Below are 18,251 nucleotides of genomic sequence, written 5' to 3'. Positions count from 1 at the left end.
CAGCAACTACTGGGAAGGTGAAGGAAAAAGAAAAACACTGAATATGGAGTTCAAATATGGAGAATCAGCCAGGTGCTGGTAGTTCACGCCTGTAATCCCAGCTACTCAGGAGGCTGAGATCTGAGGATTATTATTTGAAGCCAGCCTGGGGAGAGGGAGGGGACGGTTGACTGAGAGACTCTATAAAGTGGACCTGTGGTTCAAGTAGTAGAGCTTTCGCCTTGAGCAAAAACAAAACAAGCGAGAGCATGAGGCCCTGAGCTTAAGCCCTAGCACCAAATCAATCAATAAAAATAAAATTTGGAGAATGGAGGTTGGAGGAAATTCTTATAAGGAATGAATTTTGTCTCTGTGGGGTTTCCCCTGATTTTCATTTTGGAAAAATAAAACACTAATATTGACTGTGGCCTGTTTAGTGGTGACAGTATTCTTTCTGCCTGCTATTCTTTCTGCTTTCTGCCTGTTTGTGTTCTTTTAAACAAAACAGTTTTAAAAGCAAAGTCAGAGTCTACAATGATCCAAGGTTCTCGTGAGTTCTCAGAAGGTGTGGATTTATTTACTACAGTTAAAACATAATTAGTTCTCAGGGGATAGTGGGCCTTTTAAAAAGCTTTATTACCACCGGATTGGTTTCCTGAATAATCAGAAACTTCTGCTAGGGTTGTAGACTAGTGTTTGAACAGAAAAGGCTCCGTAAGTAGAAACAAATGTCAGGAATTCCCTGTTGTCACTTGAAGACGGTACAACGCAGTAGCACAAGAGCCGAGAAAGAAGGGACAGAATATTCCAAAGGAAAGCCATCTGACCAGGTCTCAGTAAGCTGAACCGCAGCTCCTCACGCACTTCTTTGCCTTTAAGTGGTGTCTGCTTCTTCCCTTTGCAGTCCCAGGTCATTGTCCCTGGGGCTGCACATCCCTGCCACCTGTTAAAACCCCGCCTGCCCTTCCTGGGGCACTGACTCACACCAACCCCACCGCCTTCTCTCTGAGCCCTTGGTCCCTCCTCAGCATGGCCCTGTTCTGGCTGACCAGTTTTTCCCACCATTCCTAGGTTGATGTTTGAGATGCCCCAGGAAATGGGTTTAATCGCCATTGCAGTCCGCCAGACCCAGGGCAAAGGTCAGTCGTCTTTTGTTATCTGCTGTTATTTTTCTTTCCCCAAATCTGTGATTCTAGTGGCCAAGGAGCCCGATGTCTGAGAGAGGGTAGCCTGAGAAGACTGAAGGTGGGAGCTTTTCTGCTTTTATGGCCTGCTGCTGAAACAGAGCCGACGGGAAGGAAGAACCTTGGGAAGAGCCGCGGGGAGAGTGCGGCGCCGCTCATACTCTTCTTGGTGTGAGCCACTCAGCATTTGCTGGTGATGGTTTCAGTGCCCAGTCTCTACATTCTCTCCTATGTTCTGGGCTTCGCAGCTTGAGACTAAGCCAGTTCTAGAGACATTTATTTCCCAGGAGGTCCTCTTGGAGGGGCTCCATGTATCTGTAGTGTCCTTGGAGGAGGCTTTTGTTGGCTGTTCCTTAGACTGCCTTGGAATTTACATGCAGAGGGACATTGACAGTACTCATCACCAAGTGACCCAGGGAGATGCCGAACGCTGCTCTGGGAGGTGACTTGGGCGCTTTCTTCCCAGGGCGGTGCTGGTGGTGATAGGGGTCAGAGGGAGCATTGTCACAGAGCCCTGCCAGTCCCTGCCCTCCCAAACCTCAGCCGATTCCAAGCCGCCCAAGAACTTCAGCTGGGAAACCCTCAAGGCTTCTCAGAAGCAGAGGAGTAAGGAGTCTCCTGTTTTCCTCTTCTTTCCCTTGAACCTAAGAGGAAAAGAAGTATTGCATCAAACTCTGGGGATTTGATATTGTAGATTAAAAAAAAAAAAACTTGGGTTCATTATACCTCTCCTGTTGTGTTGGTCTGGCTTCGGGTTTTAGGACAAACAACTCAGTGGGTGTCAGAGGTCACTTTCTAAAAACAACTCTGGAGATAATATCCACAGACCATAGCAGATTTAAAACATGCAGCTCAGGATTTGGACACTTACAAGTGCATGAAGCCCCAGGTTCCATCTTTAACACCAAAAAAACATTTTTGGTGATACTTATAAGGTTTGAACTCAAGGGCTGTGATCCTGCCCTGTACTCTACCACTTGAACCATACCTTCTACCTTTTTGCTTTAGTTATTCTTCAAATGAGGTCTTGCATTTGTGCCCAGACTTGCATGGATCCCGATCCCCCTTATTTACCCTTCCTGCATAGCTAGATAACAGATGTGCACTCATCATACCTAGCTTTTAGTGACTCAGATGAAGTCTCATCACCTTTTTGCCCAGGCCAGCTTTGAACTGAGATCTCTGCCATTCAGGTAACTAGGATTACAACAACTGCATCCAGCCCCTAGGTTTTTTTTTTTTTTTCTTCTTCTTCTTTTAATTTAAAGAAGAAAGATATGCAGGTCTGGTTGTCAGTATATTGTATACCCAGCACCCATTTTCCAGAATTGCCATTCCTGTCCCATTGATCATCTGCTGAGAATGGAACTTGAGATTTCATCAGCAAGGCACAAATACTGTGCCCACAGACACAGAGCGCTATACTAGCACGTTATGCTAGTCGCGTTACGCTAGTCACGTTACTCTGTCATGTTACGCTAGTCACGCTAGTTATGCTAGCAACTTTTTCAGCCACAGAGCATCAAATTTTAAAGCACCTTTCTATTTTTTAATTAGTCTCAGAATATTCAGAACTGTTACTAAGCCAGGGTGGACTCAAGCGCGATGGTTGTCCCATGGCCACTCTGACCCAGAGCACCTGGCTGTGTTTCTGGGCTCATCAGCAGCTTCCCAACACCCTGTGTTTCAGGGTGGGGTCCGAACACCTGGCTGAACCATAACAGGCCTGTATTTCAGGACGGGGACCGAACGCCTGGCTCAGTCCAGTAGGATGTGCCCTTTCTACCCTGCTGATCTCCATCCCACTGAGGTCCCAGCTGGGGCAGAGGATTCCTTTTGTCCAGCACCTGATGTCCCTGGCTGTGGTGGAGGCAGTGCGGTCCATGCCCAAGTATCAGGTATGTACATTACAGCCGGTTCCCTTTACAGGCCTTTCGGGCATATGGAACGTGGCTTGTTATTTGGAGTGTATGTTTGCATCATTGGTGCATTCTTTGCATAAGTCAGCACCAAAACGATCTTGGGATTTTGTTTTGTCTTGGTTTTTTTTTTTTTTTTTTTTTTTTTTTAATGTCACTACTGAAGCTTGAACTTAGTGCCTTGCATTTTTGCTAGGCTTTTTCCACTCAAGCTGGTGCTCTGCCACGTGAGTGACACCTTCACTTAGGGCTTTTTGCTGGAGATAAGAGTCTGTTGGATTTGTGTGCACTTCATGGCCCAGAGCTCAGCCTCCTGAATAGCTAGGATTATAGGCGTGAGTCACTGACACCTGGTGGGTGAAAACATTTTTAACCCTGACAACAGGGTTAAATTAAATGTCTATTTATCATCTTCATGGCTTTGACTTTTACCTTGAGCCTATCAGTTCATTCAGTGTGCATTCTCTGCGCTCCTACTGTATGCAGAGGCTGTGCTAGGCGCGCAAACACATGGGGAGCTTTGCACCCATGGTGCCCCGAAGCAGCGCCCAACACAGCTCCTGCCCTTCCCACATACAGGTGGGTCTCACCACAGGAGTGACTTTTATTTTGATTTGCAGTTGTTTTGGAACAGAGCCCCATCAGCCCACATGGATCAGCTATCAGAAGGTTGACATAGATTCCCTCGTGCAGGTTCCCATCTGTATGGCCTTCACCGGGTGCCAACTTGTCCTTAGCTGGATGTCACTCACCGTCAGTGCACAAGTCAGGGCCTTTGAGCGCCTACCAGCAGCCCGGCTGCTCCTTAGGTCCTGGGCCTCCCTGCTGGGCCCCAAACCTTTCCCTTTCTCCACACATTCCTCTCTCTCTGCATCATTTTTAGGGTTAAATTCAGGGCCCTGTGCTGTTTAGGCACTTGACCCATGCCATCCCTGGTCCCTTTACTTCTTAGTTTTATTTTCAGATAGGTTCTCACACTTTTGTCAAGTGCCTGAGACCTCAGTCCTCCTATCTCCACCTCCTGAGAAGCTGGGATTATAGACATGTACCACCATTTCTAGATTCTCTCTCTGCATCGTGTATGTTTGTATGCATCCTTTGAGGCCTAGCTTAAGTGCCCTTCCCTGATTTCCCCAGCTGAGCCTCTTCCCTCCTGCAGGATCTTAATGCAGGTTGCTTTGAAGCAGAGCTGTATGTGCCCCATTCTGTTTCCCACAGTTCCCTTCAAAGAGAAGTTCTCTTTGAAGACAGGATTTCTTTTACATCCCCCCCACCCCAGCTACTGACTGCAGTTCTTTATACATCCAAGGATTGTAGCATCTGTTGGAATAAATGATTGAGGAAAGGAAAATGAAGTGCATAAGCTTCTTGCAGGGAGAGAACCCTGAGGGTCCTTGAACTTGATTGGAACTCCATGGGGGGTGGGGGCATACAGAGACAGTTCATGTCCCTCATTCACAAGGCCAGCATCTTCAGAATGTGATTTTGTTGATGAGAAACAAATGGGGACAAGGGAAAATGCTGAGTTTATGTTGCATTTGTTCTAGAATATGCCTCTTAACCTCCTAGCCCTATCAGGTACTTTAATATTAATTTGTCCCCCAAAAGTGATTAGCTCTCTGAAAAAAAGAGAGAGGGTAAGGCCCATGTTCTGTTAGTTTTAGAGTATTCTGCTTGTCTTCCTTTTTGCTGGATGACTTCATCAGGTCTCTCTATGCCCTGATATTGCTTTATTAATGTATGGATTTTCTTTTAGGATATCAACTTACGAGTAAAGTGGCCCAACGATATTTATTACAGTGACCTCATGAAGATTGGTGGAGTTCTGGTTAACTCAGCACTCCTAGGAGAAACATTTTATATACTTATCGGTAAGTTTTTAAGCTTTCCACACCAGCATTTTTTTTAGATTAATAAAGAACAAAAATTCAAATGGTGCACGCAGGCATGCACGCACGCACGCACGCACGCACGCACGCACGCACGCACGCCTGCCTGCCCAGGCAGGTGATGTGCAGAGAGCCTTTCCTTTGAGCGTTCCAGGGTGATGCGTATGTGTAGAGGGCCTGATTGGCTGAAAGCCCTCCCCATGGTCCATACTTCCTATCTGTGGCCATGGAAACACCAGATAGATACCTGCAAAAATAAGTATTTTTTTCTACCTTTCTCCCCTCCTGTTTTGATTCCAATCTGAAATGTGAGAATAAACAATAAGGAAGCTAATTTTAAAAACAGTTCTGCCACTGGCCTTGTATTTGTATCCTGACCTTTGCAGCTTGAAAGATTGCCTTGTTGTAACCTTCCAGACCTGCTCCAGGCTGACTGTGGCCAACCAAGGTGGGGTGAAGAATCCCATGCTTCCATTCAGCCCAGGCAGATCAGGCAAGGAATGATTCAGAGGCAGCTTGAGAGGTTCGTGGGTCCCTGGCTATTCAACAGCCAGCCTCCCTCAAATGCCACACAGTCTAATGGGAATTCAGAAATCAGGACCAGACAGAAAAACACCGCATGTGTTAGAAATGCCAGCTGAAGAACACAAGGCTCGTGCTTCCAGCGGTTTCCAAACTGGCATGTGACTGGACCGGCTACCTTTCCCCTTTCCCTTTTCCTCCTTTTTTTTTTTTTTTTTAATCTTTCATGCTGGTAGTAGGGCTGGAACTCAGAGCTTGAGTGCTATCTCAGCCTTTTTGCTCAAGGCTGGTACTCTGCCACTTGATCCACAGCTTCACTTCTGGCTTTTTTAAAAGGTGGTTAATTGGGGATAAGAGTTTCACAGACTTCCTGCCCAGGCTGGCTTTGAACTGCAGTCCTCAGATCTCAGCCTCCTAAGTAGCTGGGATCACAGGCATGAGCCACCAATGCTCTGCCTATAACCAATATATATTTTTTTTAATCACGGCTATTTTAAAAAGTGTCTTCCCATTATATTTAAATGCTTCCCTTTATATATTGAAAATGGTGAACACTTACAGAAAAACTGCGTTACCACATGACATCAGTTGTGACTTCTGCTGGGATTTTCTCCCTAGAGGAAGGGAAAACATGACAGCCTTGTAGTCTACTTCTTGCAGTCTTCCTGTCCTTGGTAAAGACACCTGAGTTTGGCCGAGGCCCCTCTGCCCACTGCAGGGGCCAGCCGTGCTCTAAGGAGGGTGATGGTAGTTACCAGCTCGGAGGAGCCCATGCACATGCTCCTCTGGCACACTCCTTACAGGCTGGCTTTTGGAACCTGAAAAAGCAAAACCACGCTGAATGCGTCCATCTTCTTACTAGCAGTGTCTCATCAATACCCAGGGCTTCCAAGGAAAAAGTACTAGGAGATATATATACTAGGAGTTTACCCATGAAGCCTTGGGTAAAATTCTGTGTCTTCAAGCTTGTGTTCTATCATTCCAGTAGAAGAAACGAGATTGTGTTTTGTATCGACTTAGGGCAGAGCTACAGTTCTTGGCTAGACCACAGGGGCAATCATTAATTCAGAAACAACACTAGAGGTTCCATTGCATGTGGCTCTGTTTTTTTTTTTTCTTCCAAATTGTTTGTGGGATGGTTGAGATGGCCCCTGCTTGAACAAGAATAATAGAGGAGGAGCGTAAAGGAAGGTATGTTACACTCTCAGTGGCCAGAAAGGAAGACAAGGAAACAGTAAGTTTATAATCAAAACTGGAACTTTAGGGCTGAGGATGTAGCTCGGTGGTAGAGCGCGATGCTGGGTACAATCCTCGCCCTCACCAACACCAGCAGCAGCAAGCTCTCGCTTCTCACAGGCTGTGAAGTTTGTGATACCTTGGAAATATCAAGCTGCGCATTCTCTCACTTTTGTGTCTGTGTGTGCGCGCACAGGCTTTGGATTTAATGTGACCAACAGTAACCCTACCATCTGCATCAACGACCTCATCACAGAACACAACAAGCAACACAAGACAGGACTGAAGCCCTTCAGAGCTGAGTGTCTCATCGCTAGGGCTGTGACTATGCTGGAGAAACTGGTCCACACGTTTCAGGACGAAGGACCCCAGAGCATTCTTCCCCTCTATTATAAGTACTGGTTGCACAGGTTGGTGCTTGCTTAGTCTTCATTCTTTTAAATTTCCTTTATTAACTTTTTACTTTCCTTTATTAAGTCAGTAGTTCAGTGTCTTAAAATGAGGGACTGAGAGATGGAGACTGACCTGAGTGAGTGAGTGTGAGTGTGTGTGTGTGTGTGTGTGTGTGTGTTTGCACGCGCCCTCAGGCTTTAACTCCACCTGAGTGCTGTCCATGAGCTTTTTCGGGTAAGGCTGCCACTCTCCCATTTGAGCTATACCTCTACTTCCAGTTTTTTGGTGAATTGGAAATGAGAGTTTCACAGACTTTACTCCTTGGGCTGGCTTTCAAACTGCAATTTTCAGATCTCAGCCTTCTGAGTAGCTAGGATTACAGGTGTGAGCCACTGGTACCAGACCACATAATTATTTTCACCTCCACGATGGAGAAGCCAAGTGAACACCATTAATGATGTTTCTGTCTCAAGGTTGCATTTTTAGAGGATGGTGATAGGACAGTGATTCTGTAGGAGATTGTTCCTGTTCTCTGGAGACACAAACTAAAATCTTTAATATTTAAATATTCAAAATATTTAATATTTAAAGTGTCAAGATAACTGCAAACAGTGGCACATACCTGTAATCCCAGCTATCCAGGAGGTGCAGACAGGCTCATGAGTTAGAGGTCTCAAAAACAAAATACAGTTCTGGGTTCAATTCTCAGTACCGCAGAAAAAGAAAGGAGGGAGGGAGAAAAAATTTTGAAATCTGAAACATCTTTAAAAGATGGGGAAATACGTGTGGCAAGAAAGAATGCAAATAACGTATTATTTGGTGAGAGTTTTAATGAAGAGAATATGAAGTTTACTGTACTCTTCTTTAAACTTATTTATAGGTTTGAGCTGCTTATAAATCTACTTATCTACTTTGAACATTGTTAAGGATATAACTTTTCAGGTACATCTGAAAAATCTTCAAAGGAAAAAAACAGCAGGATCAGAATGAGTTCCCCTTGTGGTTCATGCAAAACAGCTTTCTTTTACAAGATAAAATGTTCCCTTTCAACTCAGCCTACATACCCTCAGCCTCAGCTATAAACTTAGTGTAATTTAGTTGTTATTAAAACAATTCTCTTAGATGGCACCTGTGGCTCGTGCCTGTAATCCTAGCTACTCAGAAGGCTGAGATCTGAGGATTGTGGTTTGAATACAGGCCAGGCAAGGAAGTCCAGGAAACTCTTATCTCCAATTAACCACCAAAAAGCCAGAAGTAGTAGAGCACTAGCCTTGAGCAAAAAAGCTCCGGGACAGCACCCAAGTCCTGAGTTCAAACCCTACTGCTAGCACTAAAAAAAAAAAAAAAAAACAATTCCCATGAACCAGATGAGGTCCAGTGTCAGACTGGGCTGCACGTAATATCAGGCCCTCTGTGTAAGGTAATCACTCAACTTCTTGTCCCCAGCCTTCCAGTGAGACATAACCAGTGACCCAGTGTTCTTGGTTTCCAGTGGTCAGCAAGTCCGGCTGGGGAGCACCGAGGGGCCACAGGTATCCATCGTGGGCCTCGATGATTCCGGGTTCCTACAGGTTCATCAGGAAGACGGCAGGATCGTGACAGTGCACCCAGATGGCAACTCCTTCGACATGCTGAGAAACCTCATTGTGCCCAAGCAGCGGTAGCAGCAGCGCAAGCCTTCCACCCCAGCGCCGGTACAGGCTGCCTCCTCCGATGCTCCTGCGGCTGGCTGTGAGCTCAGTGCGCCGCAGGCATTCTGCTTCTGCTCCCTCCCCAGCGGCGACCGGAAAGCTCACGGAGGGAGACCTGTGGATTTCTTCTCCTTCATGTCATTTATTTGTTAACTCTTTCTCTTCTTTTTTTCCCCTGGGTTTTTAGGTTTGTATTATAGTTGTCACTTTATGGGGTGTTTGAAGATGGGTCTGGGTGGAAGACTGACAGGTAGATTTAGTTTAGGTAAAGTCGGTGAGACTTTAGGTATGAAACTGTTCTCCCCCTTTGGGCTTGGATTTGTGTTTCTTGGGGGGAATTTTTTAATGGTGAAATCACAGGTGGAGGCCTTCACCCTGCCACACTGCTGAAAGAAAACAATCAAAAGATGGCCAGGCCAGCGTGACGCACAGGCGCAGCATCGCCGCTCGCGCGCATCCAGAGCGGCATCTTCCACCAGAGCATACCGACAGACAGGTGCTCAGGCCTTGTTTTCTTTGGGGGTTAATAAGGAAAAGAAAAAGGTGGACTTCTAGAGTTAAGTCAGCTGAGGAGGTCGGACCACACATCTAAGTGCCACAGAGCTGGGACTAGCCGGCGGGGCTGCGTGAGCTCACCGAGGAAATCCCTGCCTTCGGCATTATTCTAGGAGCCCTTCTTCCCACATTCTGACTTACTGCATGTTCTGAGGAAACAGGCCTCGTTCCAGACCCACACAGCCTCATGGGTATCTCCTGGAAGCAGGGATGGATGCTTGGCCCAAACACCGGCCATGCAAGGAAGGCAGCCTCGGCTCTCCATGCAAATGTAAGAGCCCCACAAGACAGCGCTGTGTGGAAGGAGCGCACAGCACCATGCCGGGTCACGACGGCCCATCCACCACTATAGAGACAGCAGATGATAGCCATGAGGGGTGCTGTCAGTGTGAAGGGGTGCGTGTGCATGCTGTGTGTGTGTGTGTGTGCAATGTGTGACATCTGTGCATGTGAGTGCTGTGGGTGTGCAGTGTGTGGAGCAAGCTCATGCTGTGTGTGGATGTGTGCATGTACTATGTGTGCACATGTATCAGTGTGCCTGTGTGCACACACCTGCATGTGTTTGTGTGCATGTGTGGCTTTACAAGAAGACGTTCAAAATCTGATGTGCCTGGATGTCTCCGTGACAGAGCAAAGGAAGCAGTTGCACACGTGCAGTTGCCAGATTTGTGCTGCCTGCTCCGTGCAGCACATGCATGCTCACAGTGGTGCCCAGACATCCCAGCCTTGAGGCCTGAACTGCCGTACCCTCCTCTCACTGCTGGCCCCCGCGGCCCCTCGGCTCTGAACAGAATCCCCGCATTGAGAACTAGCCCCTCCTGGACCTGCTGGGACTTATGTAGTTAGGCTAATTCTAGAAGTTTGTGGTTTTCAGCATGAAAATCTGTCCACCTTTTAGCCAGGCATGGAAAGCCCACAGGAAGAAAAAAAGTAACGTTCCATTAAGTACACCAACCGATACATGTTTTTAGAAATAGAACTTTAAAAGAACTTCAAAAGTTCCCCCCCTTTTTTTTAATAAGGCCTTTTACATCTCCCTGTCTCCCCCCAAAATCCACTTTCTAAATGTCCAGGTCTTCGTATGGAATTAGTGAAGTTTAAATAAGAGCCCACCCATCCCACTCAGAATTACAGAACGAGCTCCCCCTCCGGAGGTCTGCAGAAGGTCTTCAAGGCGAAGATGTCCAGGCTAATGTGGCAAGTTCCACTTTTCCAACTTTGAATAGAAGGCAAACCATTTCTCAGAGCCAGTGTTTCTTTCTTACTTTGGGGGGTTATTTAATGGAAGACATGCCATGTTTTATTTTAAGCTGGAGGACTATTCTGGAAAATTCTGCTTTGGAGAAAAATGTTATCATTTGAATTCCCTTTCTGTAAATGAAAACGAAGGCGGTGTGGCTGTTTTGGAGTGGGTGGCGGTCCTGCGCAGTGGAGGAGCACTGAAGGGCCCTTACCTGGACCAGCACCCATTGTCGCGAGGGAGACAGACTCCAGGCTGTGTGATATGTGACATTTCCTGGAAACCTGGATTTTCCTTATGTGAACCAAAGACTCTTTAGTCTGCATGAAGGAGTGCAGGCATTGTACGATGCAAGTCCATTTGCCTGTTATGTCACTCCCACACTCTGTAGTGGGGCGAGGTGGGGGTCTAATTTTGGGTACCCTGAATCTCTCAGATCTCAAGGAGCTTTAAAGTCTTAAGGGAAACTTTTTTTTGGGGGGGGTCTGGTTGTGGGGCCTGAACTCTGGGCCTGGGCGCTGTCCCTCAGCTCTTCAGCTCAAGGCTAGCGCTCTACCACTTGAGCCACAGCGCTCCTTCCAGCTTTTTTTCTTTTTGCTTATGTGGTGCTGAGGAATCGAACCCAGAGCCTCATGCATACAAGGCAAGTGCTCTACCACTGAGCCACCTTCCCAGCCCTTAAGAGAAACTTTTGTCTTCTCATAATCTTTAAACATGGCCACTACACTCAGGACCTGTGAGCACTTTTCAGTTTGGATTATTCATTGTTTAAAGGCTCTGCATTGCTGTATTGGGAACAGGTAAGTCACCCCTCCATCCCTTGAACTCAAATAGGACACAGCAATAACTGCATGGCCCCAAGGCTGGGAGGGAAACTGGAGGGTTCATCCTCTGGCGCTCACTGCATGGCACCTGTGACCTGACCAGAGCAGGTACCTGCGGAGGCCAGGATGCAGGGGGGAACGCTGGCCAGCAGGAAGAGCAGCAGCCCCTCCCACAGCCCTGGGTGCGCTGGCCTGAGACACCCCCCCCCCCCCAACCGCTGTGCAGGCAGACATCACTGTGGTCTTTGAGATGAATTTAAATGTAAACTTTGGCTTTTTTTAAAGGCTGTTCAAAGAATCTTCTCTGAAAAGAATAATTTTAAACCAATGCCTTTAATAAAAAAGCAAGTCTACCAAAATAAAACTTTTCAGATTTTTCTCTATAGTTTGGGCTCATTCTTGTTTTTGCCATACATTTTGGTTTTAAAGATATAAGATTACTTTTGGTTATGGTATTTTTTATTTAAAATTTAAATGCATTTTCTTTACAAAAAAATGTTCTTCATAATAGGAGTGTATATTTCTAAGTACTAAGAAGCTTAGTGTGTTGCAGTTTTAGTGCTTTATTTTTAGGCAGTTTGTGTCAAAAAAAAAAAAAATTATTCCAAAGGATAAAGGCCCTAACGTGAAAACAAACCTTTAACTGAGATGGGGAATAGAGTGACCTGTCCTATCAATATTCTGTTCCTTGAGAATTTCTCTTATTTTGTGAAAACTGCTCAACTTTTTTTTTTTTGCTTATGTGGTGCTGAGGAATTGTACCCAGGGCCTCATGCATGCAAGGCAAGCACTCTACCACTGAGCCACCTTTCCAGCCCCAAACTGCTCAACTTTTGTCAAAAAAATTTTGTCCATTGTGGGGCTTGAACTCTGGGCCTGGGTGCTGTCCATGAGCTCTCAAGGAGAGTGCTCTACCACTTGAGCCACAGGACTTCTGATTTTCTGGTGGTTAATTGGAGATAAGTCTCACAGACTCCTGCCCAGGCTGCCTTTGAACCGTGATCCTCAGATCTCAGCCTACTGAGTAGCTAGGATTACAGGCATGAGCCACTGATGCCCAGCTTGTCAAAAATGTTTTTGACTCGATTTGAGCCTTCTAGATCCTATTGGAGTGCAGAATCAACCTTACCTATGCATTTTAGATAGCATTTATTTGAAATGTGGTTTTGATTCTGTTCTATTGGTAGCAGCCATAGCCTACCTCAGCTGTCTCAAGAGGACCAGTAAATGAGAGAACTTGAGTAGACTATACGGGGGCCGTTGAGACCTACCCCAGCACCCCCACACGCACACCCCCCCCCACACATCTGGGTGGAGAGGGGATCCATTGGCTGGTGATACTTTGAAAAGGTTGGAAGGGTGGGGGTAGGGAGAATTCAAGTTGTACAGATTTCCTCAGAGCCCTTCATACCCTTCACACAGAAGCATGAAAGGAATGGCTTTTCTAGAATAGGGCTTCCAGGAAATATAAAGGAATTCCTTTCCCTGGGAGGCCCGAAGCAAGCTTGAATTGGGCTTAGGTCTCAAATCCCTTTGATTTAGCATTTTTGTCAACATGGTACATGTTAGGGCCCACTACCAGTTTCTTTTTTTTTTCTTTTTTGTCAAAAGAGGGGCATATTCATTGAAATGCTCCCTTTTCCCTGACAGCCTTACAGAAGTCAAGAAAAGCTAGCCCGGCTTGGATATGCAGAATCTTGAAGGTGAAGGTAACAATATAGGTAGCCATGGTAACTGCAACTTTTCAAAGGGCAGCCGGCTTGCTTTGTGAGGAATCTTCCTTTTCTACCTTCACAATTCTAAGAAAATTGTGGTGTTTATTTGAGCAAGGAAAACCACCAGTTGACGTTTTATTTTGCCAGTACATTTGTGCATCCATTTTCAGTCTATTTACATTTTCATATTGAATCTGTAATAGTCATGGGTTGTTTGCTTTTTTTTCCTGCAGTTACCTTTGCTATTATAAAGTGCTCTAGAAGTCAATTGTTCTTGTAAACAGTGCCAGAGGTTAATAACCAGGTAGATGCTAAAACGTTGCAGAATTTCATTGAAAAATGTTGGTCATGTCTCTCACTAGTCAAACCTACACCTTCCAATGATCATGACTTAATTATGAAACTCACGATCATAGAGCAAACCCGAGACATAGTGAAGGTGTACACACCCCTGTAGGATGCAGGGCAGGTGTGCACATCCACCGTCACCCAGTCCTTTCCATGAAGGACACCCCTAAATTTGCCAGTTTCCACCCTCTGCCATAAAGCCCTCCCTGAGGGAAATATGGAGGCGTCTTACTTGGAGAACACTTAGTTACACTTTGATTCTAGAAGGCTTGAGTTAAACCTCTTTTCCTTCCAAACAGTGGAGATAGTTTCTTAAACTGGTAGTTTTTTTTTTTTTTTTTTTTGCTTTGTTTTAGGATTTAGTGTTTGTAGTGTGGAACAAATGCAAAAAGGTTTTGGTTCTGGTTCTATCCAAATCAGATAAGTTTTTTATATGGTGACATTTTTTTTAAAGGAAAAAGTAAAAAAAAAAAAAGAAACAAGTAATGGAAGTTTATTATTTTGTTAAACACTGCTGGTGCTTTATAAAAAGAGTCTCTGTTCACCTGGTACAGCGCCATGCTCGAGGAAGCTCTCTTGCTATGTAGAAAATGGCTAACGTCTATGTCACTCATTGCACCTGACACGCTTCTTGCCACAAGGTGCAGTTCATGGACGCTCGCCCATATTGCACATGCCATGTAACTATATTAGCACTACTTGTAACAAAACACAAGCCTAGAGAATCACTGGTCTGTGAGGGCCTGGGCCTCTTCACCACGGGATTGCGCTGGACAGGACCCTTCTCATAAAATATCTGCCTATATATATATCTTCTTGCATTTAATGCTTATTCAAATATTCTGAAGGTGCTATTCCTGGTGTCTTCAGGAGTTCAGGGGGGGGGAAGGTAAAAGCTGCTTGATGTGAACTTGGATATTCACCCCTCAGTCTTGGCTTATTGATTTTGCAGTGAAGGATTCATTTTTTTTAATGAGATTTATGAGTGAATTCTAAAGACCACGGAGTTGTTGTGATTCCAGGGACGTGATCACATTTTTCCTTTAGGGAATCATCAAAAAGGGCTTTGAGCCAGGCACTGGTGGCGCATGCCTGTAATCCTAGCTTCTCAGGAGGCTGAGATCTGAGGATCATGGTTTGAAGCCATCCTGGGCAGGAAAGTCTATGAGGCTCTTATCACCAATGAACCACCAAAAAGCAAAATGAGCTGTGGTCCAAGTGGTAGAGCACTAGCCTGGAGTAATAGGTCAGGGATCGTGCCTAAGCCCAGAGTTCAAGCCCCAGGGCTGGCACAAAAACAAGGGAAGGGGCGGGGGTCTCCCTCCTTCCGGCCTGCAGTTTCCTGAAGTGGTGTGTATTTGCAGAGCTGCCTCGCCTAATCCCGTTACTTGGCATTAGGACAAGGCAAGATGCCTTAACTGTGATTCCAGACTGAGGGCAACAGTGTCCCCCAGAGACAGGGTCACCTCAAGTTGCTGCTTGGACAGGAGGGTATTGAGTTGAATCCTCTGGGAAACCAGGTTGGGTGATTAACCTCTCCCCAGCCTCCATCCTCTCCACAGGCAGCATGGATGACCTCTTAGGTTCTAAAAAGCTGTAGAGTTCTATTAAAATAGTTGTCTCTGTATAAATTAATTCATCTCATGCATACACAGCTCGCCCCTCTCCACCCCTAGACATGGTGAGATGGGAACGAGGGAAGGCCGGCCTATGGCTTTTCCCTGCGCTCCGCCCTGCACCCAGCGGGCGGCTCACTTGCATTGGTGATGATGGCTGGGCCGGTTTGGCGATGGCCAGGCAGGTTTGGTGACGATGGCTGGGCAGGTTTGGTGGTGGTGGCCTGGCACGTCACCTGCATTGGTGATGGCTAGGAAGGTCACCTGCATTTGTGGTGATGGCCGAATGGGTCACGTGCCATTGGTGATGATGGCTGAACGCTGGACAGGTTTAGTGGTGACGGCAGGGTGGGTCACCTACTGCTGGTGATGATGGCTGGGTAGATTTGGTGGTGATTCAATGGTGATGGTTGGGCAGGTCACCTGCCGTTGGACAATGGCGGACAGGTTTGGTGGCGACTCGGTGGTGATATCCAGACGGGTCACCTGCCGTTGATGGCAGACAGGTTTGGTCGTGACTCGGTGGTGTGGACAGGCAGGTTTGGTGGTGATGGCTGGGCGGGTCACCCCCTGTTGGTGATGGGTCACCTGCTGCTGCTGATGGCCGGGCAGGTTTGGTGGTGATGGCCGGGCGGGTCACCTGCCGTTGGTGATGATGACGGAGGCGCCCAGGTAGTGCGGCCGCGGGGCACCGGGTGGCGAGGCGGCGGCGGCGGGGTCCGGGGTCCGGGGCCGCAGCGCGCCGGGCGCGGGCTCGGGGCCGCAGGCGAGGCCGGGGGCGGAGGGCGCCGCGCCCCCCAGCGGCCCGCGCCGCGCCAGCACGCGGTGGTAGTTGAGCAGCACGAAGGGCAGCTGCGCGGGCTCGGGGGCCGGGGGCGCGCGGGCCGGGGCCGCGGGCGCGCAGCAGTCCGGCGCCAGCCGAGCCCCGTCCCGGGGAGCCGCGTCCCGGGCCGCCTGGCGCCCGGCCTTGGAGGAGCCCGGCGCTTCCTGGCCGTAGTGGCCGCAGCTCGGGAAGCTGGGCGGCACGGCGTCCTCGCCGAACCTGCGCGCGGCGGGGGCTGCGGGGAAGGCGGCACGTTAGGGAGGAAGGGGGCCCCGGCGCCCCGCGCCCACCCGCGCCCCCTGCCCTGCCCCGCGGCCAGCCCACCCACCGCCTTCGCCCTTCCCCAGGCTTGTTCTGGCCGCGGTGGCAAGAGGCAGGTAGAAATGTCTCTGGGGCCAAAGATGAAGCCCGGTGCAGGAGGCTCACGCCTGTAATTCCAACTACTCCGGAGGATGAGATCTGAGGATGGCGGCTCAAAGCCAGCCTGGGCAGGAACATCCATGAGTGGTTGGTGTGTGATGGACATTTGAACCCAGTACCCACTGCTTTCCACTCCTTGGCTAGCGTTCCACCAACTGAGCCACACCTCCAACCTTCCTGAGATTCTTAACTTGAACCAAGCACCCCCACAAAGCTGGAAGTGGAGCTGTGGCTCAAGTGTAGAGCGCCCGACTTGAATGGAAAAAGCTCACAGTGTCCAGGCCCTGAGGTCAGTCCTTAGCACCAGAGCAAATGTGCACACATGCATCCACTTGGCATGCACGTGGAATAAACACCGAGACACTGTGTCAGGACCCTTGGCCTGTGCTCTCCCCTCTCTGTGGGCCAGCAGCTCGCCCCTGTGGGTATCAGGGATTCTGTGGGGCCATGTCACTGGCTCCTGGTATGGGTTGGTGACAAGCTGGTGTGGTGTTGGCCAAATCTTTGGGAAAGTATGTCCTCTTCACCAGGGTTAGACTTCAGCAATGACTGTCCGTCTTGTCAGATTTGGAGCTGACAGGAGCCCCAGCCCTGAAGACTGGTTACAACCTGAAACAGCAATGCCCGGGATTCGCTTAGAAAGCTGAGCCCTACACACTTCCGAGAGAACGACAGACAGGACAAACTCTCCAGGAAGTTCTCTTCTTAGTCCTCCCTTAAGTGAGCACTGGTGTGACGTCTCTGGGTCCCGCTGTCCTGGCGGGACCCTTACCCTCACGTTAGTGGCACCTGTAGAGCAATTGCTCGGTGTGGTCTGCGGTACGAGCGTAGGCAGGTCTGGACAGAGCAAGCATTACTACAGCTAAAAATCGTCCCCTGTCCTCTGCCAGGAGTGGGCCAGTGGGCAGCAGAGTGAGGCTGGCCTGGGCAGCGGAGGGCCCAGCCTGACGTCACACACAGTGACACTGAGGCCGGGGGAGGCACGCTGCGCGGCTCGGACTCCCTTCCACACATGGGGAGAAACGATGCCTGGGTTTTGTGGTTTTGCTTTTGTCAGCTGTGGGGCTTGAACTTCAGACCTGTCCCTGAGCTCTTTTGCTCAAGGTAGTGCTCTACCATCTTTGAACCACAGCATCACTTCCAGTTTTTTTTTTTTTTTCTGCTAATTAATTGGAGTTAAGAATCCCAAGGACTTCTCTAACTGGGCTGGCTTTGAGCAGTGATCCTCAGATTTCAGCCTCCTGAGTACCATGATTACAGGCGTGAGCTATCAACACCTGGTTTATCTTGGGTTTTTGTCATGCATTGGTGAGTGGTATTTCTCTCCCTGAGCCCATGAATTCCCAGTTTGGTTTTCTGGGGCTTGAACTCAGGGCCCGGGCACTGTCTCAAGCTGCTTTTTGCTCAAGGCCAGAGCTCAACCACTTTGATCAGAGTTCCACTTCCAGGTTTTTGGTTGTCAACTGGAGATAAGACATTCATGGACTTTGCTGTCTGGCTCTTTTTATTTTTGTATTATCATCATTATCATTATCCTCATTAGTACTGTTGTTATTAATATAAGTGTGTGTGTGTGTGTGTGTGTGTGTGTGTGTGTGTGTGTGTGTGCATGTGTGTGTATTGGGGTTTGAACTCAGAGCCTTGGGTTCTTAGCTTTTTCACTCAAGACTGGTGCTCTATAACTTGAGTCAAACCTCCACTTCAGGCATTTTGGTTAACTAGAGATAAGAGTCTCCGGAATGTTTCTGCCAGCTGGCATCACACGGTGATGCCCAGATCCGAGGCACCCAAGTAGCCAGAGTTAAAGGCGAGCCTCGAGGGGGCTGGGAAGTTGGCTCAGTGGTAGAGTGCTTGCCTTGCATGCCTGAGGCCCTGGGTTCGATTCCTCAGCACCACA

At 48.1% G+C, this 18,251-nt stretch overlaps 2 protein-coding genes across 4 annotated transcripts in view; one reads left to right on the top strand and one right to left on the bottom strand.

Annotated features, from left to right (window-relative positions):
* Positions 1 to 11,809, top strand: part of Hlcs (holocarboxylase synthetase) — a 162,357-nt gene extending 150,548 nt beyond the window's left edge. For all 3 annotated transcript variants that reach the window (XM_070030657.1, XM_070030656.1, XM_070030655.1), the window contains 5 exons: positions 1,051 to 1,118; positions 2,901 to 3,061; positions 4,839 to 4,953; positions 6,926 to 7,139; positions 8,615 to 11,809. In XM_070030657.1, coding sequence (XP_069886758.1) covers positions 1,051 to 1,118; positions 2,901 to 3,061; positions 4,839 to 4,953; positions 6,926 to 7,139; positions 8,615 to 8,786 — 730 coding nt within the window. In that variant the 3' untranslated portion in view covers positions 8,787 to 11,809. The remainder of the gene's footprint in view (positions 1 to 1,050; positions 1,119 to 2,900; positions 3,062 to 4,838; positions 4,954 to 6,925; positions 7,140 to 8,614) is intronic.
* A 2,158-nt stretch (positions 11,810 to 13,967) lies between these two features.
* Positions 13,968 to 18,251, bottom strand: part of Sim2 (SIM bHLH transcription factor 2) — a 40,814-nt gene continuing 36,530 nt past the window's right edge. The window contains exon 11 of the mRNA XM_070030658.1: positions 13,968 to 16,169. Within this exon, the coding sequence (XP_069886759.1) occupies positions 15,748 to 16,169 (422 nt within the window). The 3' untranslated portion in view covers positions 13,968 to 15,747. The remainder of the gene's footprint in view (positions 16,170 to 18,251) is intronic.

The sequence above is a fragment of the Dipodomys merriami genome, unplaced genomic scaffold (genome assembly GCF_024711535.1).
Source record: "Dipodomys merriami isolate MVZ:Mamm:240054 unplaced genomic scaffold, mDipMer1.0.p SCAF_2, whole genome shotgun sequence".
In the NCBI taxonomy this organism is placed as follows: domain Eukaryota; kingdom Metazoa; phylum Chordata; class Mammalia; order Rodentia; family Heteromyidae; genus Dipodomys; species Dipodomys merriami.
This window is presented reverse-complemented; position numbering and strand designations above follow the sequence as displayed.